Here is a 20,271-nt window from a genome sequence, read left to right on the forward strand (position 1 = left end):
CCCCTGTCTTCGTAGACTATGACCTCACTGTACTTGGAGGCCATTAGGCAACCGTACCTATCAGATACGTCACCTCTATCATATCCGACCCTCATCGAATCCACGCTAATTCTTTTGGGGACTCCACCGGGGGTCTCGCTCAACCGGCGTAGCCACACACTAGACTGCGCGAAGGGGGACGTCTCTCCCCACTCGAACAACGCGATGCATTTGTTGTTCAAACGCACCAGACGGTAGGTCGAGTCGCCCTCCCGTTCTTGCGATAGCGCTGTGATTTTAGTGCGCTTTATACTTGTCTTTTGCGTGCTACCCTTTAACAGTAAAGCGAGCCCCGGCGAAATCGCCAGCCGATCGCGTCCTTCGGAACGACAGAAACTTATTCCCATCCTCTCTACTTCGCTGTCCATGAACAGAGCCACGCATTTGGTTTTAATTCCCACTTCTTCGCTTCCGTTCCCTTCGCTAAGCGAGGATTGTGTCATCCCGCTGTGGGTCGGTTGCGGAGGTGCGTTTTGGTCGGCTCTATTCCTGAACAGCTTCTGCAGCGAGGAGGGCATGGCCTTTGTTATTTGACCCAGAAGGGTGCGGCCAGGAGTCATCCGCGGACCCGTTGAGCTGTTACTCTGGGTGGCTTGTTGGACACAGTTTTGTTGTGTTTGTGGTTGTGCGTTGTGTGTTTGGGCGTGTGTTGCGTGTGTGTGTGTTGCGTGGACGACGGTGTTAGCGCTCTGCGTAGGTATTACAGCAGGTGGTGGAGCGGTCGTGCTGTTCCTTTTTGTGGCTATATTGACGGCCTTTCTCGCGAATGTGAGGAAGACAGTTCTGTTTGTTTCGCTCTCCAGGATGGTATGGAGCGAGGTCTGCTCAAGTTTGGTCTGGAGTTTGAGTTCCAGATCCAGCCTATCCTTACTGAATCTCGGACAGTCCAGTATAACATGCAGAACTGTCTCCTCACAATTCGGATCGCAGATACACGAAGGACTGTCAGTGAGGTGGAATCTGTGGAGATACGCCGCAAATCCTCCGTGGCCGGTCAGAATTTTTGTGTCGACAGCTGTTGGTGCCGATTTCCTTACCAGCCTGCAAGCGGTCTTTACATCCGGTAGGAATATTTTCGTGACCGAGCCCGTCTCCGAAGAATTGTATCTTTCCTGCCACATCCTGACAGTCTCTTCCCTGATCTGCCTTCTGACATACGAGACGGGTACTCTGTCGTAGTCAGGTGCCGTCTTTTTTGTCAAGGCCGCTTTTTTGGCCAACCCGTCCGCTCTCTCATTGCCCGGTGTTCCAACATGGGCCCTCAACCAAAAGAACCGCACTGTCTTATTCTCCTCCCGGAGCTGTCTGATTCGACTCTTCATTTCCAGGGCCAGAGGGTGAGTCACTGAGGGGCTCCTCAGCAGATCTAAAGATGACCTCGAGTCGCTCAGGATGTTAATGGAGCGTGACTTTGAGGTTTTTGCCATGTCCACGGCTCTGAAGAGTGCGTACATCTCCGATTGAAAGACAGTGTTGTGCGGCTCTAACCGGAAAGTAGAGTATCTTACTTCCCTGCCTTGGTCCCAGCATGTGAGGGCAGCTCCTACTTTACCCTCTATTTTACTACCGTCGGTAAAGATGAGGGGCCCGACGATGTTGTGTTCTTCAAGGACTTCGGGGTTCAGATTCTCTAAGCGCTCGTACTCTGTTGTCATGAGTAGGGAAGGGTGGGGATTTTGCATTGGTCCCACCCTGCGCTCTAGCTCTCTTCCCGGTGGAAGAAGATCCGTGCTGTGGCCTTTTTTGGTTTTGAATAGTATGGCCGCCTCTCGAACGCGAAGGTCTAACGGGAGCAGGCCGGTGAGGACTAGTGCCGATGTCAGAGACACCGTTCTGTACGCCCTGCACATTTTTTGTGCAAATCCTCTCTGCAGTGAGTCTAGCTGCTTCCTTATCGATAGCTTCTCTGCTGCAGGGGACCATACGCTCGCTGCGTACAGAACGATGGGCTCTATCACCGCCACATATATGGTCCGTACGATCTCCCCATTCAGACCCCAACTCACTCTCGCCGCGCGCGCAAGCTGTTTATAAATGTCCGCCGCTTTTTTACATACGGCGGATACGTGCGCGTTGAAAGTGAGCTTTGAGTCCAAAATGAGCCCCAGCAGTTTTATTTTATCTACAAGCCTCAGTCGAGTGCCGGACATATGGATTATGGGGGTGTCGTATTTGAGTTTTTTAGTGAGCACCATCGCATTGGTTTTGTGCGCGGCGAAGCTCAGCTTATTACGTATACCCCACTCTTGTACGGCCGCTAAGGTGGTTTCGGCTGAGGTCTGTAGGTTGCTGGTTTTTTGGCTGGAGAAAACGAGGACAACGTCGTCCGCAAAGGCCTGACAGTAAACTCCCATCGCGCTGATCTCTCTCAGAAGCGAATCCAGTATGAGGTTCCAGAAGGTCGGCCCGCCAATGGATCCTTGGACACAACCCTTCGTGGTCTCCTTTTCACTGGTCGCTCTGGCGTAATTTACGATGACCTTTCGGTCCTGGAGGTATGAGGCGACCATAGCGTATAGATTTCTCGGGCAATGCTTGTCCACTAGCTGTTTTTTGAGAGCCGGCCACCATGCATTGTCGAAAGCGCCCTCTATGTCAAGCGATACCAGAAGTACTATCTTCTTGGACTTAATTTCTTGCCTGATATGCTCGACGAGATCGTAGAGGGCGTCTTCCGTTCCCCTCTGTGGCATGAATCCGTACTGGCTTCGGTGCAGCGTGGGGAAGAGTCTCCACTGAAGTCTACCTATAAGCATTTTCTCAACTGTCTTTCCTAGGATTGACAGGAGTCCTATAGGTCTATAGGACTTCGGGTGGGTGTAGTCCTCTTTGGCTGGTTTGCGGAGGATGCGTACGTGGGCGACTTTCCACTGCTTGGGGAAGTGGGACAGCGATAGGCATTTGTTCGCCAGCGCTAGGAATAACTCCCTGTTGCAGTTTATTGCCGCCGCGCATATATCCGACGTTAACCCGTCTGGGCCTGGAGCTTTTTTGGGATTTTGGCTCAAAAGAACCTGTTCCAGCTCTGCGGCCGTAAACGGCGGGTCGTCGTCGGACAGATCTTCTAACTCCGCGGGAGTTCTGCCTTCTACGGCCTCTCGGATCTGTTTGTGATGGGCGGTTTCGGTCTCTACAGAGTCGTCAGGGTAGAACGTTTTTGCTAGGAGTTTAGCCGACTGTTCTGGTGACAGTGTTTCGCCTGATTCGTTCCTTAGCAATGCGTCCTCGTGTCTACGAGAGGTCTTCCTGATGACTCTGTAGATGCCGTCCCACACGCTTTCACGGTCCTGTGCCGTGCAGAAGTCTTTCCAGCTCTGAGTGGCTGCTTCGTCTGCCGCCTGTTTATATTTTTCCTTGGCCCGTACGTATTCTTCGATGACGCCAGCCCTTCTGCAGGGTGCAGCATTTCTGATGCGACGTTTGGCTCTTAGTTGCTCCCTTTTCAGGGAATCTAGCTCTACCGACCACCAGGGCGGTCGGGGGTCGCCTTTCCAAGGTTTTATCTTCGGGATGGTACTCTCGCACGTGCGGTGAATGATCGCGACGTATTTTGCGATTATTCCATCGAGATCGTCCTTGTTCGAGACATTTAGGACGGCTTCCAGAGTGACGCTTTCTTCCGCGAGGCCGGTTGTTAGGGTAGCGGAGAAATCTGTCCATCGCGCCTTTTTGGTGTTGTATCTGCGCGTCGAGATTGGGTCCAATGGTTTCAAAGGCCCCTCAGTGCGCAGACTAAACGTAATGGCGTTGTGATCAGATGTGATCAGATTTCGTTCTACTCGCCAGGTTTCCAGTCTCGCGAGAAGGGATTGACTGGTTAGAGTCAGGTCTACGCAACTCGAGTATAGCCTGTCTCCTCTGTAAGTCTCGAACGTAGGAACTTCCCCGCTGTTATGGATATGGAGGTCCATCTCGGTGATAAATCTATGGAGTTGTGCTCCTCGATGGTCTTCGGAGCTGCTGCCCCACCAGTGGCTCCAGGCATTGACGTCACCGGCCACTATGTGATGGTGTGTGGGGAACTTCGCGGTAGCCGTTCTCACTTGTTTAAGGTATGGTTCCATGTCTTGGTCCCTTGGTTCGAAGTAGACGGACAGTATGCCAAGCTCGAGTCGGCCGGCCTTTACTAAGACGGCGGCCACGTTCTCGGTGACAATTTGGGGGTCATGAATGACTTCCACGTTGTCACCGAACACGATAATCGCCGCCTTTACTGGTTTCTGGCGGCCCAGGGTGCACTGGATGATCTTCGTGCCAGGGTATTGCCTCATTTCGCCCGTTCTACCGGTGTACGGTTCCTGTACTAGGGCGAGAGAGATCCTCTTCTCCCGGGCCACCTGAAGCAGTTCGTCCGTTGCCAACTTTGAGCGCTGCAGGTTTGCTTGTATGAAGCGCAAAGCGCATCCTGCCCCGACCGTCTCTCCGTAAGGGACCACAACTTTGGCCTCCGGGTCGCCCTTAGCAGTATTGTACCCTTGATCGAGCTATGTTGTCCCATTTTATTCGTTCCTGGCATTCTGCGCTATACGCTGTGTGTGCCAGGTCGGGACCAGATCTTTTTGCTCTGAAGCAGTTTATGCACTTGGGTGGTTCGCTCTTCGCCCTCGAGGGACAGTTTCCCCTCGTGTGTTCGCCGGCACAATAGTTGCAGGCGTCATTTTCCTGTTTGCAGAGGGCCTTGGTGTGTCCGAATCCAAGGCACCTCATGCACTGGACAAGCGGAGACTGGTCCTCGACGGCGCATCTTCCGAACCCTACGTAAATCTTTCCCCTGTCCACAAACCTTCTCCAGAGCGCCGGGGAGAGCTCGATTACCGGGTGGCACTCGTGGGGGTTTCGGGCGCGTTTTCTAAACCGCACCTTCATCCTAAGCGCTGCCCTGTCGACTCCTTCGAGAATGTAGCCGTTTTGTGCCTTTATGAGGTCTACAATTTCCTCGTTGGAGTAACTTGACAGCACTCCCCTCACGCAAATCAGGGGGTCTTGGTTTGTGGGCTCCCGCACCGTCAGTCCTGAATTTTTCTGAACCTGACCCTTGATCTTAGCCATGTCTTCTTTTGAGGCGCACCTCACCACGATCTTCTGGTCGCGCGCCTTCCGGACCCTTTCCATCCTCGCCCCAGACTTCTTTAGATCCAGCGAGTCTTTGATCTTTGCGAGTACTTGCTCGCTGGTCTCCTGCTTGTTTTGGGACGAGATTATGAGAGTGTGGTTGGGTCTTTGTTCCACACTCTCTGGTTTAGGTCGGGCTGCGACCTGGGCGTAGCTGGTTGACGCCATAGGAGCCAATTTCGTGACCCCTTCTTTGATCGTGTTTAGGGTCTCCTTGACCTCCTGTACCGCCATCTCTGTTTCCAGTGTCGGTTTTTTTGGCGATGCGATGGTCCTGCTAGAGTCCCTCAGGGCTCGCAGCTCCGAGGACATAATTTCGACTTTTTCGTTCAAGTCTTGGAATAGAAGGGTCAGATCCATTTGTGGGTGTAGTTGTGTACTGGATGGTTGAGTGTTTGTTACTTTTATGAATTGTTTTAACTCATCCAGGTGTGTTTTTAGTGTTGTGTCGATGTTTGTGTTTGCTTGCGGGTGACTTTCGCCATCCAAGACCAGCGGGATGTCGTCGATTTTGGCAGTGAGGAGGGTCCTGGTCTGTATAATTTCATCCTTAAGTTTTTCTAGGCCTCCTAAGAGCGAGCTTATCGTGCTCCCCACTGCCTTAAGCGACCCCTGGACATCGCTCGTCTGCGAAGTCGCTTCGCCGCTGGTCCTAGCCAACGAAAGCACCCTCTGCAGCTCACTGAGTTTTTCGTCCTGGTTCGCCTGAACTTCCTTGATGTCACGGATCCGCCGGAAAGGTTCCACCGTCTCGTACTCTAGCCAGGAGCGTACGGCTCTAGCCTCCCTCAGCGTCTCCACGACATCAGTCTGTGTTTTTTGCATCCCCGAGAGGAGCGTCTTCTTGAGGTCTGCGAGCTCTTTGGCGTGAGCTCTTTCGACCCGCACGAGTTCTTGGGCGTGACGGGTGCGCTCCTTCTCAAGGTTGCACTTGTGCCGGCTGCGCGAGTCCGAGAGTGACAGGATCGTCTCATATAGACCCTGCAAACACTCATAAGCGGTGGTTTTCGCCTCGCGTTTCATGTTGCCGACGCTTTCCAGAGCTTCTTTGCCACGTTGCAATAGTTGATTGGCCACCACACTAGTTGATTGGAATCTTCGATCTTGGGAACAACTATTATGTACAAATATAATGCTGAATCAGTAAACGTTACAGATTTAAGCCAAATATAATATAAACCGAATATAGGAATTCCAAGAAAAAGGAATCGTTTGATTGATAAGAAGCTTTCGTTATCTGACAATCTGAGGATAAAAAGGAATATTTCTTTATGAGATGGCAGGGTATCATAATAATTAGGCTTTATTACAGATTAAAAATAATGAAATAGTAAAACTAAACATATTTCTAAAATGTATATGATAAATTTACTGTTAATTTTTTTGTTTGATCTAATAATAATTGTGTTTGCTCGCAAACGAAAAAAAACCGACTTCAATTACATAAACAAATAATACAATGTAAGTAGACGAAAAAATGTAGAAACGCACTAGTCGTCATTACGATTTTCGAGGGTTCCCCTCGATTTCTCTAGGATTCCATTATCAGATCCTGGTTTCCTTATCATGGTACCCTTAGGATATATCCTTTCCAACAAAAAAATTATTATCAAAATCATTAATATATATAATTATATATACGGTCAAATCGAGTAACCTTCTCCTTTTTTGAAGTCGGTTAAAAATGTAGAGCTTATTTAAATAATCTGAAATTGATTAAGTGCGAGAGTCCGATTTGCGATCAGAATCCATAGATTCTATAGTGTTCAATCGTAGGATTTCTAACTATATTACTTGATTTTAGAATATATTACTGATGTTGGTTAGTGTGTTAGTTGTTTAGTGACGATGTTTTATGTAAAATATAAATAAAATGTGTAATAATTGACAGGTTGTTATGATTGCGATTTTGTCACTAGAATCTCCATTCCGAATCAGTAGCTTCTTTAACTCTAAATAATTACTTATTAAAAAGAAAAGAAAAAAATACTCATGGTATGAAAATGTCCACCTATGGAGCTACGTAGTAGATTAAGATTCAACCCCGTTTTTAAATAAAGAAGCCTTTATCCAATCAAAGGATATTTGTCGCTCATTCAGTTCAACTAGAAATAAATAAAAATTAGACTTGAAAATTCAAAACAGAACATGAAAAGGTGTTTATACACTATAATTGAGTAAGTTAATTAATGAACATTTATCGAAAAAATGAAAAAAAAAAAGCATTATCCCTATAGTAAGTCTATAGGTACATATAATAAAATGCTAGAAAAGTCAAAACTGTACATTGAATATTTTTTTAAAAGAATACTTGAAGTGTGATATACTATCGATACCGAAGCCAAAAATATAGTTTTTAGAATTTTTGTCTGTTTGTCTGTATGTATGTCCGGGATAAACTCAAAAAGTAGAAGTCGGGTCAACATATAGGCTACATATTATCACGCTATCACCTACGGGGAACGAGTAGTGAACCTTTATCTCTTTAACGCATTCTGTAACAACGTGTAATCTAACGACGCATATTTGAATGTTGTTATTATGTTAATAACCATGGTATAAGCTAGCTTCACACTATTGATAAAGACATTCTGTCGTATTTAGTATCATCATTGCACCCGTGCGAAGCCGGGGCGAGTCGATAGTATATTATAAAGTAATTATAAAAGGCAGTTGTTTGAAATTTACTAAGTAGAACAAGCTGACGTACTCAGCAATTCATTAAGCTCACATATATATAATCTCTATGGTATAGAAGTCTCTATAACGTTATATAATACCATTCAAGTCAACTAACTTTTTATCACTTACGTATAATTAAATACTCGCTCTTGCATGTGTGGAAGATATTAAAATAGTTTTATTTTACTTTCATAGTCTATTACACGCGTAGTTGTACCCGCATTGAAGTTGATGGTTGATGAGCATAAGCTCTGACTTGACTAGTTGATGGTTGGTGGTTTGACTTGACTACTCTAAGACTTCTACTCACGTGGGTGGCACGAAGTAGAAAACTGACTTCGGGATGAGATTTTGTGTATATGTAATAGTTGTTTAAGATGTTTTTAATGCTTTTGAAATTTTTACACATATTTATAATATAAATTTTATGCGATGAAGGTAATGGTGTTCTAGGTTGATTATTGAAGAAGTTAATTTATTGTTTAACTTATTTATTAATTAAATTACAAGCTAGCCTTAACAAAAAACGCGGTAAAGTAAAAACAAATCAACGAATGTTAATTAAAACAATTTGGTTTATTTTGATTCAAATCAATATTTTATTATAAATACATTTATGAAAATGACGAAATTAAATGAAAATAGGTAAATTAAATTTCTCTTAATTAGCTATTCCTGCTAGAACTACGATTTAAGTTTTAAGGATTTATATTTATACGCGCTATGTACATATATACCTAATCTGTACATGCAAGAGCTATTTGTCGTCTTTGTGCTTCTTTAAATAATTTTAAATCACAAAATGAGGTCACGCCATTTTCCGCGTGAACTTGTAGAGGCTTATGTCCAGCAATGGACTGAGATAGGCTGAAGTAATGATGAAATCACAATTACGATAATAATTGACTAACTGTTACATATATTTTTATTTTATAATATAATCGTGCCCAATCCTCTGTCAGTTTATTATTTCTTATAGAATACTTTTTGATTTTCTTGTTCTATAGATGATATTTTTTTAAGTGAATATTTTTTTTCAAATATTACAGATCAAAGGAACATAAGAAGAATAGAAGAAAAAGCGATGAAACCTCTTTTGAACCTGTAAGCTTCGGTAAGGATTCTTTTACTTATAAAACCCTCATTCATATAGGTAATTTCACTTTATTTGAATAAGTAATTCATAATTTATGTATTCTATGTCTATATAATAACTATTTGTAATATTTATAACGGATCGCTGTCGGTACATAAAATATATATATAAAAAAAAAAATATTATCGGGACCTTTATCAAAGCAAATAGCACCCAAAGCAATGATTGTTAGAATTTTTGTCTGTTTGTCTGCGCGTTTGTGCATGTAAATCTCAGAAACGGCTTATTCGATTTCGATGAGGCTTACAATAATATATTGTGGTAAGCTTCATTTAACATTTAGTGTGTGTTTCATGTCAATCGGATCATAAATAAAAAAGTTATGCCAATTTAAATAATCACGTTGAACATGTAAATACCCAAAACTCGGAAAAAGTCGCAGGAATAGCCAGTAAAAACTATTTGTAATACATTTTTTTAAATAAATACATAAGTAATTTAATACCTCTATTACAAAATATTCAAATTATTTTATAGTAAAGAGTTTTGATGTATCGGCTTTGTCATGGCGATAATTATAGCCAGTGATCCGTAGTTTTATAGCCTATCCATTGCAGGCGTTTTTAAGTAGCTTACTTATCTCCATTTGCTTATCGGCATAAATAACAATACAAATAACTGTATAATATTTGTATAAAATATTTTATTATAATAATAATTAGATAAATTACATTAAACTAAAAAAAACCTTAAGTATATATATATATATATATATATATATATATATATATATATATATATATATATATATATATATATATATATTTATACATAATATAATAACTAAAAAATATTATTAAAGGCAAGGTTCCGAAGATACTGGCAGCGTTCCCCCTTTGAATAGCTAAAATAGCTACTGTATAATTGACATTATAGAGTAGGTATAGTTAAGGAACAACAAATAAATATAGAATTCTTTCTTCGTAATTATTTTATTGGATTTTCAAGAAGTCTTACATTGAAGAACATATTTTTCATTCTAGTTCTCCGATACAAAAGAAATATTGGATCGGGAAATATTTTAATAACTCAACATTTCAACGAGAAAATCATCTCGCCGGGTGAAGATGTAAGTTCTAATTTAATATTTATAGTAATAAAGGTTAGTAAAAAGAAAGTACAATTCAATTTGCTCAGGATATTTCGAGTTACCATGGATTGTTGTAATAATACATACAGAAAATGTAAAGTAACAACTGTGTTATATTTCGACATCTCTTATTAATATGTTTATCTCCAGGTACAACAAATTACTATTATAAGTTAAGATATTTTCTCTGTGGTGTGTGGTGGTGTGGGTGTCGTAAGAGGCGACTAAGGGATAACACAGTTCCACTACCACCTTGGAACTTAAAAAGCCGACCGATGGCGGGATAACCATCCAACTGCTGGCTTTGAAATACACAGGCCGAAGACGGGCAGCAGCGTCTTCGGTGCGACAAAGCCAGTACTGCGGTCACCGACCCGCCTGCCCAGCGTGGTGACTATGGGCAAAAGACATGAGTTCACGTTATTTTTGGCGTAAACTTGTGGAGGCCTATGTCCAGCAGTGGGACTGTATAGGCTGTAATGATTTTCTCTTTAAAAAAAAATGAGTCATAAATGTCGTAACATTATATTCATAGATTATAAGTGTAACAAATCTTATTAAAACAAGATGACATCGTTGAGTAACGCAGTTGTCACTAGATGGCGCTGACCTCAGTTAAATCACGCTATCAAAGTTATACGGAGGAATGAATATGCTTACTGGCTAGCAATTGTCAATATAATGCAGCCGCAGTCTATAGTACCCGGCCCTCTCACCGGTGACGTTGTAAAGGCCAGTAGGGCCAACAGTAACAAACGTTTCGAATCAGAAATTGTCAATATGGGGAAATGCACTACTGGTGGTACTAGTTTCTATGGCTTAGATCGTGCACGCTATTAATTGAGCGTCCTTACAGTGCCTATTGACGATAAACGCGATATAAACGGATATGCAGTCCCTCTTTACTTCCTCCTCCCTATCCATTCGTCGTCTCTTCGGGTCGTCGTGCCGTATTTGCGTTAAATTAGTTATATTAATAATTATTAGTTATGTTATTATTTATTAGTTATGTTATTATTTATTACTTATTATTAGTTAGTTTTACAATAAAGCATAATGTAATGAGTATGTATTTATTTGTGTATTTATTTATATATTATTGTATTATTAGATTGTAGGATCCACTATTTAATTTTTGTTTTGCCTTTTTTGATGACCCCTACTCTGTTTTGTTTTAAAATCTCCTCTACCCCAAGGTTGTCTGGAGGAAATCGCTTACCTAGCTATAAGACCGCCTTTGTGCATACTTTATTTTATTTTTTTATTTTACTTTATTTTGGAAACAAACGGTATTACATAAATATACAGGAAAACACAACACAATAGTATCACTTAACCAAAAATAGTTTCCGATATTAAAAAAGAACATATGACAAAGTTCAGAAGAGATGCTTCACAACAATAGTTCAATATCAAAAAACTTAATAATAATACTAAAAACATTACTATAAATTGATTAACAATCATTGAGAGAAAAAAAAGTAATCAATAAAGAAATTCAAAAATCATTACGGGCATTATGAAACAAAATAAATTAAAAAAAAAAAAAACAGTTTAAAAAATCACAAATCAAATAATTAAGGATCAAGCTACAATTAAAATCATAATTAAATTAAAATCAAAAAATAAAATCAAATTAAGAAGAACATCACGAATATCACAACATCCGTCAAAGATACATTAAATCAAAGCATTCATCACATGCAATTTAAATTGATTGAGAGAGAGATGAAAAATGTCAATATTTATAAACAAATTATTGTACTGGGCACAACTTCTGTTAATAAACGCGTTTTTATAAAATTTTGTTCTTGTAGCTGGGATGTCAAATGTAATTTTATGTCTAGAATTTAAACGTGGACACTTAAAATTTAATTTTGAAACCAAATATGACGAGTCAATTACTTGGTTCACAATATTATACAACAGAACTTGATCCCGCTGAACACGCCGGTCACCGGCCGACATAGGTTTTATCATAACATTCAAATTTTCCGAAGAGATTGCTGTTATAGTCTTTAGGTACCTGTCGTGTATACGGTCGATTTTATAAATATGACACCCGTACTGAGGACTCCAAACAGTAGAAGCATACTCTAGAATAGGTCTAACAAATGCATTATACAAAAGTGTGTGGGTGGAAGCATGCTTGAACTCCTTGGATATCCTGAGCACAAATCCCAACATACGATAGGCTTTGCTAGCTACATAATCGACGTGCTCATCAAAGAGCAATTTGGAGTCAATAATAACTCCAAGATCTCTTACCACATCAACCCTCGATATCACTTCGCCATTCAGTTTATAGCAATAATTTATACAAAAACGCTTCCTACTAAACGTTATTACATTGCATTTTTTCAAATTTATAAACAAAGAGTTCACTGAACAATAATTACTAAACCGAACTAGGTCATTCTGAAGGTCTATACAGTCATTGTTGTCTTTAATAATTTTGAAAATTTTATTGTCATCCGCGTATAATAAGAAATTGGAGCACTTAAAAGCTGAAGTAATGTCATTTATATATATGTTGAATAATAAAGGCCCAAGATGGGATCCTTGAGGTACCCCGGATGGCACTGGAATAAAAGATGAAGTAAATCCTTTTATAGTAACTGCTTGACTGCGGTTAGCAAGGTACGACTCAATCCAACGCAGAAGGTCACCGTGCACACCGATGTATTTCAATTTATCAAGAAGAATCGAATGAGATATTTTATCGAAAGCCTTAGAAAAATCTGTGTACACGGCGTCAACCTGAAAACCTTTGTCCATTGCACATGAAATAAAATCAACGTATTCCAAAAGATTTGTCTCCGTTGATTTTCTATTAATAAATCCATGCTGCTGGGTAATGATCGTAGGTCTTATTATAGGTAGTATAATGTCGTATATAATCTTTTCAAACATCTTCGGAATGCAGCTTAACTTTGAAATAGGGCGGTAATTTTTTATGTTATGTTTATCACCGCTTTTAAGGATTGGTATGACATAAGATCTTTTCCATTGAGAAGGCATTACAGATGCTCGCAAAGATTTAGAAAAAAGACAATATATGGGAAACCTTAAGCTGTCAGAACAGCTCTTCAAAAATATAGCAGGTATCCCATCAGGGCCACTGCCTTTATTTAGACTTAAAGATTTTAAATATTTGTCCACCATCGACAAAGAAATATCAACAGAAAACAGGTTTAAACTGTTGTTGCAAGTATGAATATCGTAGTCGTTACTATTAGACGAAGAAATACCGGAATTTGACTCAAAGGATGAATAAAAATAGCTGTTAAAGAGATTAGTAATCTCTTGTCCATCACTTGTAAAAAAAATTATCCAGATAAAACATATCAGGCAATTCAGTATTTTGGCGTTTAGATTTTACAAATGTCCAAAAATATTTAGAATTTTTAGCAATGGTATTCTCAGCATGATCTATGTATTTCTTATAGCAATCGTTTTCAACCGTTTTTTGTCTCTTACGCAGCATCCTAAACGTACAATAGTCCCTATAGTTACCGTAAATTTTCCATTTTTTATGAAACCTTAAATATAATACTACAATACTACCATACTACCATACCAATACTACCATACAATACTACCATTTTGTAAGTTTTATTTTTAAAGATACCTATGTATGTTAGCTTCTTCTTAGTTGAATAATTTATAATTAGTTACTTAGTTACTATTAGTAGTTTCTAAAACTTGCAAATGATATTTTTTAATTTGATGTAGTGTGGGCCTACAACATGTCAAATTGGTAGTCCGTAAAGCTGTGAGATTCCAATACTAATATCTCCTTCTCAGAATCACAATACACTTCTTATTTTTAATCAGTAGCATTCAACACGATGGCTCTCATACTAAGTGACCGAACTAATAGGGTGTTCTACTCCTAACTACGTTCGTTAAAATAGGTGGTATTGTAGGTATTATGGATCTTAAAAAATCATAATTACTTAGCTATTTATATAAAAACAATTATGTTCGGTATATCCATTTTCTTGTCTAAATATGTCTTAAATAGCAATTATAACGTTAGTGTGAAATAAACTTATATTATAAGAAGGAATAGAAACAAGGAAGAGAATTATATTATAAGAACCTGAACATGCATTACTTACCACAAATACTTTTAAACTTTGATATTAAAACAATGCACACTAAAATAAATAATTGTTTATGAAACTATACAATTTAGAACATAACAAATGACGTCACTTTAACGTAATAACTTCCCTACCGCAAATAACGAGAAAAGTTTCTATGATTAAATTTAATAAAACTTTCCCAGGTAAGCCTACAGTGTACGGCGACGTCGGACAGACCGCCGCGATTCATTTGGGAACGAGACGGTGTTGTCATCTCGTCAAACACAGACTCCAGGTACCGCATTTCAGTAACAGACTTTACTGGAAATATTGTTTGTTTTTACGAACGTATATATTTTTTTCTGGTTTACGGTTGCTGTTTACTTTATATGTTAAATTTAATTCAATGATACAGATTTCTATATACTGGGGGCCGGTTTAACTGGCTTGGATAAATTTTATCCGGCACATAAGTTACAAATAGACCTTAACAGCAGGAGGTAGAATAAGTCATTAACACCTTTTACTCCTCAATTCATAAAACCTTAAGATTCGTATTTGCAAATAGAAATATCTCAAATATAATATAATGGAATTTGATGTTAAAAAATAATAATAAATCATAATCCTTTTTATTTAATAATCAGCACTTTGCCACACTATATTTGATGATAATCAGTGTAAACTAAGTTTTGTACGTAAGTTAGAAAGCCTTAGTTTGGCTTTAGCTAAAGTTTCATCATATCTTTCTCATTCTTAGTTCCCTTATACTATCTTTCTCTACCCATTATCAATATTACTTACAGACATATCCTGGGACAGATGATGTCTTCGACTGGTGTTGGTGTGATATCTCACTTGAACATATCAAGGGCAAGGGTTGAAGATGGGGGCTTTTATTCGTGTGTGGCTTATGAGGGTGACTCCAGTACCAGACATACCGCTAGGATTGATGTTTATGGTAAGTTTTGTTGCACGTTTTGCGTTCGCGGTCACTCAACACTCTTGAGACCCGATGGTCCCCAGATGACGCTTATTTTAATAAAATAAGTAACGCCTTACACTCAACGGTCCCCATTACGATTTTCTTCTGTGTCAGGTGGTCCACACACAATACACATATAAAGGTTCAGACAGCAGTAAACATCTCTATGACCATTATAAATTTATAGAGTGTGCTGGGATCGAACCTGCAATAAGCCAGTTCTATGACAGTTGCGCTAACAAGTCAATAGTAATGCTGAGTCAGGAGAATTATTGTATATCCACACTATGTCCAGTAGTGGATGACATTAAACGGTTGCTTAGTTAGTAATTGCTTATTTCTATTAGTTGTCGACTGATAATAACAAAAAACTAAAAAAATATATACATTTCAATACGTTGACAAGGGAATTTGATGATAAGTGAATAAATAATTTTGCCTAAAACCAAAGGACTCGTAAAGCTGAAGAGCCTTAGATTATTTTAAATAATTCTATTGTTAATAATTGAACAAACGAGATTATTGACAAAATCCTGGGATAAACAAAACACGTCCGTTATAAATGGACTCGTAATTTGTGTTTCTAATGAATAGAATTCGGTTCAACCAAAATTTGATTTTGATTAATTCAAATAGTACTTCACCATAAATATTACTTTTGTTGTGTTATAACTACCTAAACAATAGAATTTTTGAGGTATTATGAATATCAATTAATTTCATTTTGCCGACACTTGATGGATCGATTGTAAAAGGAATGAAACCATGCCGCAGTAAAAACAGTAGTCTTAATTCAATTGTAAATATATTTTATGCCTAATCTACAGATTGTGTTTGACTATTTTATGTACAGACATACAAATGGTATGTAGTATATATTGTTAATTTCCACTGTATTATACATATAATGAATGTAATATAAAGAGAAAATATGGCAAAAGTTACAACATAATAAAAATAATTGTGTTTGCTCGCAAACGAAATAAAAACCGACTTCAATTACATCGACAAGTAATACAACGTTGGTAGACGAAAGAAATAGTCAATTACGTGCTATTAAAGATTAAAAAAAAAGTTTAAAAAGTAGATTACTCATTAGATCTTTATTAAATTCAATGGGGATTACACGCACCATCTTACAATGGAAAAAAATCTTTAAAATCGGTCCACCCAAGTTCTGAGGTAAAATACATAAAAAATACAGTCGAATTGAGAACCTCCTCCTTTTTTAAATTAAATCAGTTAAAAAGTCAACGATGTCAATAACTGAATGAGAGTAACACTAATAATAAAATATGAACCGCTATATCATTATTAAACGTATTTCAAACCAAATATAAATAACGAGAATAGTCGAGTCATTGTTATATCAGTCATATCTGTAATTGAAATCACGTAATTAATTACAATAACGTGTTGTGGTAACGGGTATTCTGAATCTAAATAGTTCATTAAAATTGAAATAATGCGTACTATTATTGAGACTGCCATTAACTATTAATATATTTTTATTAGTCTTTTTTCTTATTTTTTACCGACTGAAAAAAGATAAGGTTCTCGATTCGTTTTTCTCTCTTATTTTAGGATGTGCTAAATTAAATTATTCTTAATTTGTACGATTTTATTTTTGTGTTACCCACACATTAGGAAAACATTATCTAAACATTCGCTTAAGCAAAGGTCGCTTAGACTGAATATAAAATCATCATTTCAAAAATTTCGATCTAGCGGGTACGGTCACGCTCAGTCGGAGATGCAGGTTTGATCCCCGTTGGAACGGTCGATTTTTGATATGATATTAAAAAAATGTTTACGCTTCAGCCTGTAATATCCCACTACTGGGCATAGGCCTCTTTCCCCGTGTAGGAAAGGATCAGAGCTTAATCCACCACGCTGCTCCAATGCGGGTTGGCGGATATATTCCCTACTATGAGTAACGATCGATATCAGGTGTACGCGATAACAACCGGCACCGACGGCTTAACGTTCTCTCCGTGGCACGGCGGGGAGACCCACAAGGACTGCACAAACACCCAGACCACGGCAAATACCTGTATGGCCAATACAAATGTTTGTCATGTGCGGGAATCGAACCCGCAACCGCCAGCGCAACAGGCACAATCCATAGCTGTGACCGTTGCGCCAACGCAGCAAAAATGTTTAAATTATTCTTTTGATTTTAGAAAGCTGGTGCTTTATTTATAGTCAAATTGAAATTTAAACAATATCCGACGATTATTGTTGATTTATCTCTCCTAAAGTGTATTTAATGGACTTTGAAAATATTGATTATGTTTTCATTTTCTTGCTTGTCGATTTAAATTGTGGTCGTTTTTTGTTTGAGAATGAACACAAGTATATAATTATCGATACTTAAATGCGTGTTACCGAGTAACTAATGTTGCACTTATTTTATTTTATTTATTAAGATTAGTTTTTATTATTTGACATGAATCGATTAATATGAGTTATGTCGTAACATCGAGCATAATAGTGAATCTAGATAAGAGCTACGAGTCTGAAGGAACGACTTTTTAACTGAGGTAGGGCACAGGAGGAAATTTCCTGCTTAAAATGTTGAGCAGCCCGACTGAGAAAGTACATTGACCCTCAGAAGAACAGAGTTAGATAATACTGTTTTCAAGCAGTGTTATGTTCCTGTGGTGAGTAAGGTGACCAGAGCTTCTCTGGGCGATAGGGTCGCCAACGCGTTTGCGATGCAGACGTCTATAAGCTACGGTAATCGCTTAACATCAGGTGAATCGTCGCAGTAGAATAGCGTCTAGTACCTTTCAATGCTTTCTTCTTAGTAAAAAATTGAAGTAGAAGCCTTTCCACAATGCGACTATGTTTGTGCAAATTCAATAGACTGGAACGGCATGGTTCAGCCTATACATGTGTCCTAAGTGTTATCAAGCGTTCTGAACAGAGCTAATGATGCATTGAATTGATGCTGAGTCGAACCAGTATATCACAAATTGATGTCATTGTTAGACATTTCAGAAGTAGAAGAGCTACGTTTAACCACGCGGTACCATATATTAATATCAAAATTGTTGGGAACAGATGAACAGATCTTCATTTAATTTCTAGAAGCCTCTTAAGTTATCCTTTCATAAATATTTAAGAAGAATTAGAAATTTTGTAGCTCTTGCTAATGCGTGACGACAGCGTCACGAAAGGTGTGATCGGGTGAGACGAACGGAGCAAGAGAGGGGTTCTCTTTCTCTCTTTATTTCATAGCCAGTTATGTTTCGTATATCTAAGACACAGTGCAGGCCTATTGCTAAAAAAGTTTTACTTCAGTCGTGTGGTCTAAAGCACACTCATTTTTTATTCTAAATGAAGTCTACTGGTAAAAATTAAAGCACTCATAGACTATTGTGACCGCTTACCATCAGGTGGACTAACATAAATTATTTGCCCTGTGTGTAGTAGTAATTACACTGTCGGGAGAGCTGCTTATAAAACAATCTAAATTCAACAATTTTTATCATTAAATAGTCAAAATGAAAGATGTCTTTAGCTAAAATATTATTCCAGATAAATCTTGAAGCAATTGAGAAGTTTAAGGCATGGAAAGACTGTGTAAAAGGGCTTGAAATATCGTATGGAATTTAATTGAAATAATTATTTCGTTTATAAATATAAGTCTTCGCGCTCTAATTGGCTGTATTAAATCGGCTTTTAACATAGTTGAATAATATCAATTGAATAAATCAAGATAATTTATAAAATAATACTATATAATAAAATTCTCGTGTCGCGATATTTGTTGCCAAACTCCTTCCTCCAAAACGGCTGGACCAATTTTTATGAAATTTCGTGGGCATATCGGGTAGGTCTGAGAATCAGTCAACAAAAACAGTATTATTTAGCTGTGAACTTCTGTGATCTTCTGTAAGGTTGACGTGTTTCCCCAGTCGGTCTCGCCTCCAGATTTTCAGCACAATATTAATTGCCTCACCTCGATAGCATCATACTTTTGTCATGTTTTCTTTCAAATTTTTGTAGAATATGTGGTTTCCTAATTTTCAGGCCCTCCGTACATCAGAACTCTTCCTCCAATTAAAGTTCAAAGCGGTGAATCTTTAAAATTAAGATGTCCATATTACGGTTTTCCTATCAGGTAAGATAATTTAAAGTGTTTTAAAGTTCCTATAACAAAGTACATTTTAATTTCGAGTCCAAGTCTCATCGTTGGAAACCTACCATTTTTGCATACTTGAGAGCTTTAAATTTAGAACGGAACCTCGTACCTCTTTAAAATCTAAAGAGGTAGACGTGACTTTGCATAATTCTACTAAACTTAGTAACCGAGGAGAACTTACAGTAACACAAACGTGGGGTTATGGTTATAAAACGTTGCAAAAACGTATTTTTTCAATATCTGCAATATAAAATACCCCAAAATCTTTCGAATGCTTAAAATATTAGAATGAAAAAAATTTAAACTTACTGGTTTTATCTACTTTTAATATCGAACTTTTATTAAAGATGTAGTGTGTACAGTATATGTGAGTGAGAGATGACGTGTAAGGGAAGGATCGCAAAGACAATTGCATTGTTGATTTTACTGTGTGTGATACAAAATTAATCGGAATATTCTGACAACATTATAAAAAAACATCTTTATTTATAAAATTTATAAATAAAGATTTTAATATAAATATGTTTTCTTAAAGAGTTTATAATTAAAATTTCAGTAAGCTCGAATGGGAGCACAAAGGCAAGAAAATCGTAAGTTCAATGTTACCACAACACACTAGATACAAACGGACAGATATTGGCAATAAAAATCGTAAAAATGCAAGAAAAAGACGCAGGAAAAGACAACTGCTGCAAACTAGTGAGGATGGTGTTCTTAATATAGAAAGAGTTGTTAAAGAAGAGAATGGAGAAATGTACACCTGTATAGTATACAGTCCATCTGGGGAAATGGCTAGAAGGTATGGTATTTGAACTAAATAATATATAGAAGACCCCTAATTCTAAATTAAATGATATTTATCTCTGAAATTAATGATTAAAAGCAAATAGTGAAATATGAATGTAAAATATTATCTAAAAAGAGCTAGCTGTTTCTTCATCGCTTTTCATCGTCTTGTAAGATCAG

General features: G+C 38.5%; 1 protein-coding gene across 1 annotated transcript in view; it reads left to right on the forward strand.

Annotated features, from left to right (window-relative positions):
* Positions 1-8,635: 8,635 nt before the first annotated feature.
* Positions 8,636-20,271, forward strand: part of LOC123664613 (Down syndrome cell adhesion molecule-like protein Dscam2) — a 32,121-nt gene continuing 20,485 nt past the window's right edge. Inside the window, exons 1-7 of the mRNA XM_045599130.1 lie at positions 8,636-8,640; positions 8,883-8,937; positions 9,954-10,058; positions 14,374-14,465; positions 14,977-15,131; positions 19,194-19,284; positions 19,862-20,104. Of these exons, the coding sequence (XP_045455086.1) occupies positions 8,636-8,640; positions 8,883-8,937; positions 9,954-10,058; positions 14,374-14,465; positions 14,977-15,131; positions 19,194-19,284; positions 19,862-20,104 (746 nt within the window). The remainder of the gene's footprint in view (positions 8,641-8,882; positions 8,938-9,953; positions 10,059-14,373; positions 14,466-14,976; positions 15,132-19,193; positions 19,285-19,861; positions 20,105-20,271) is intronic.

The sequence above is a fragment of the Melitaea cinxia genome, chromosome 22 (genome assembly GCF_905220565.1).
Source record: "Melitaea cinxia chromosome 22, ilMelCinx1.1, whole genome shotgun sequence".
NCBI lineage: Eukaryota > Metazoa > Arthropoda > Insecta > Lepidoptera > Nymphalidae > Melitaea > Melitaea cinxia.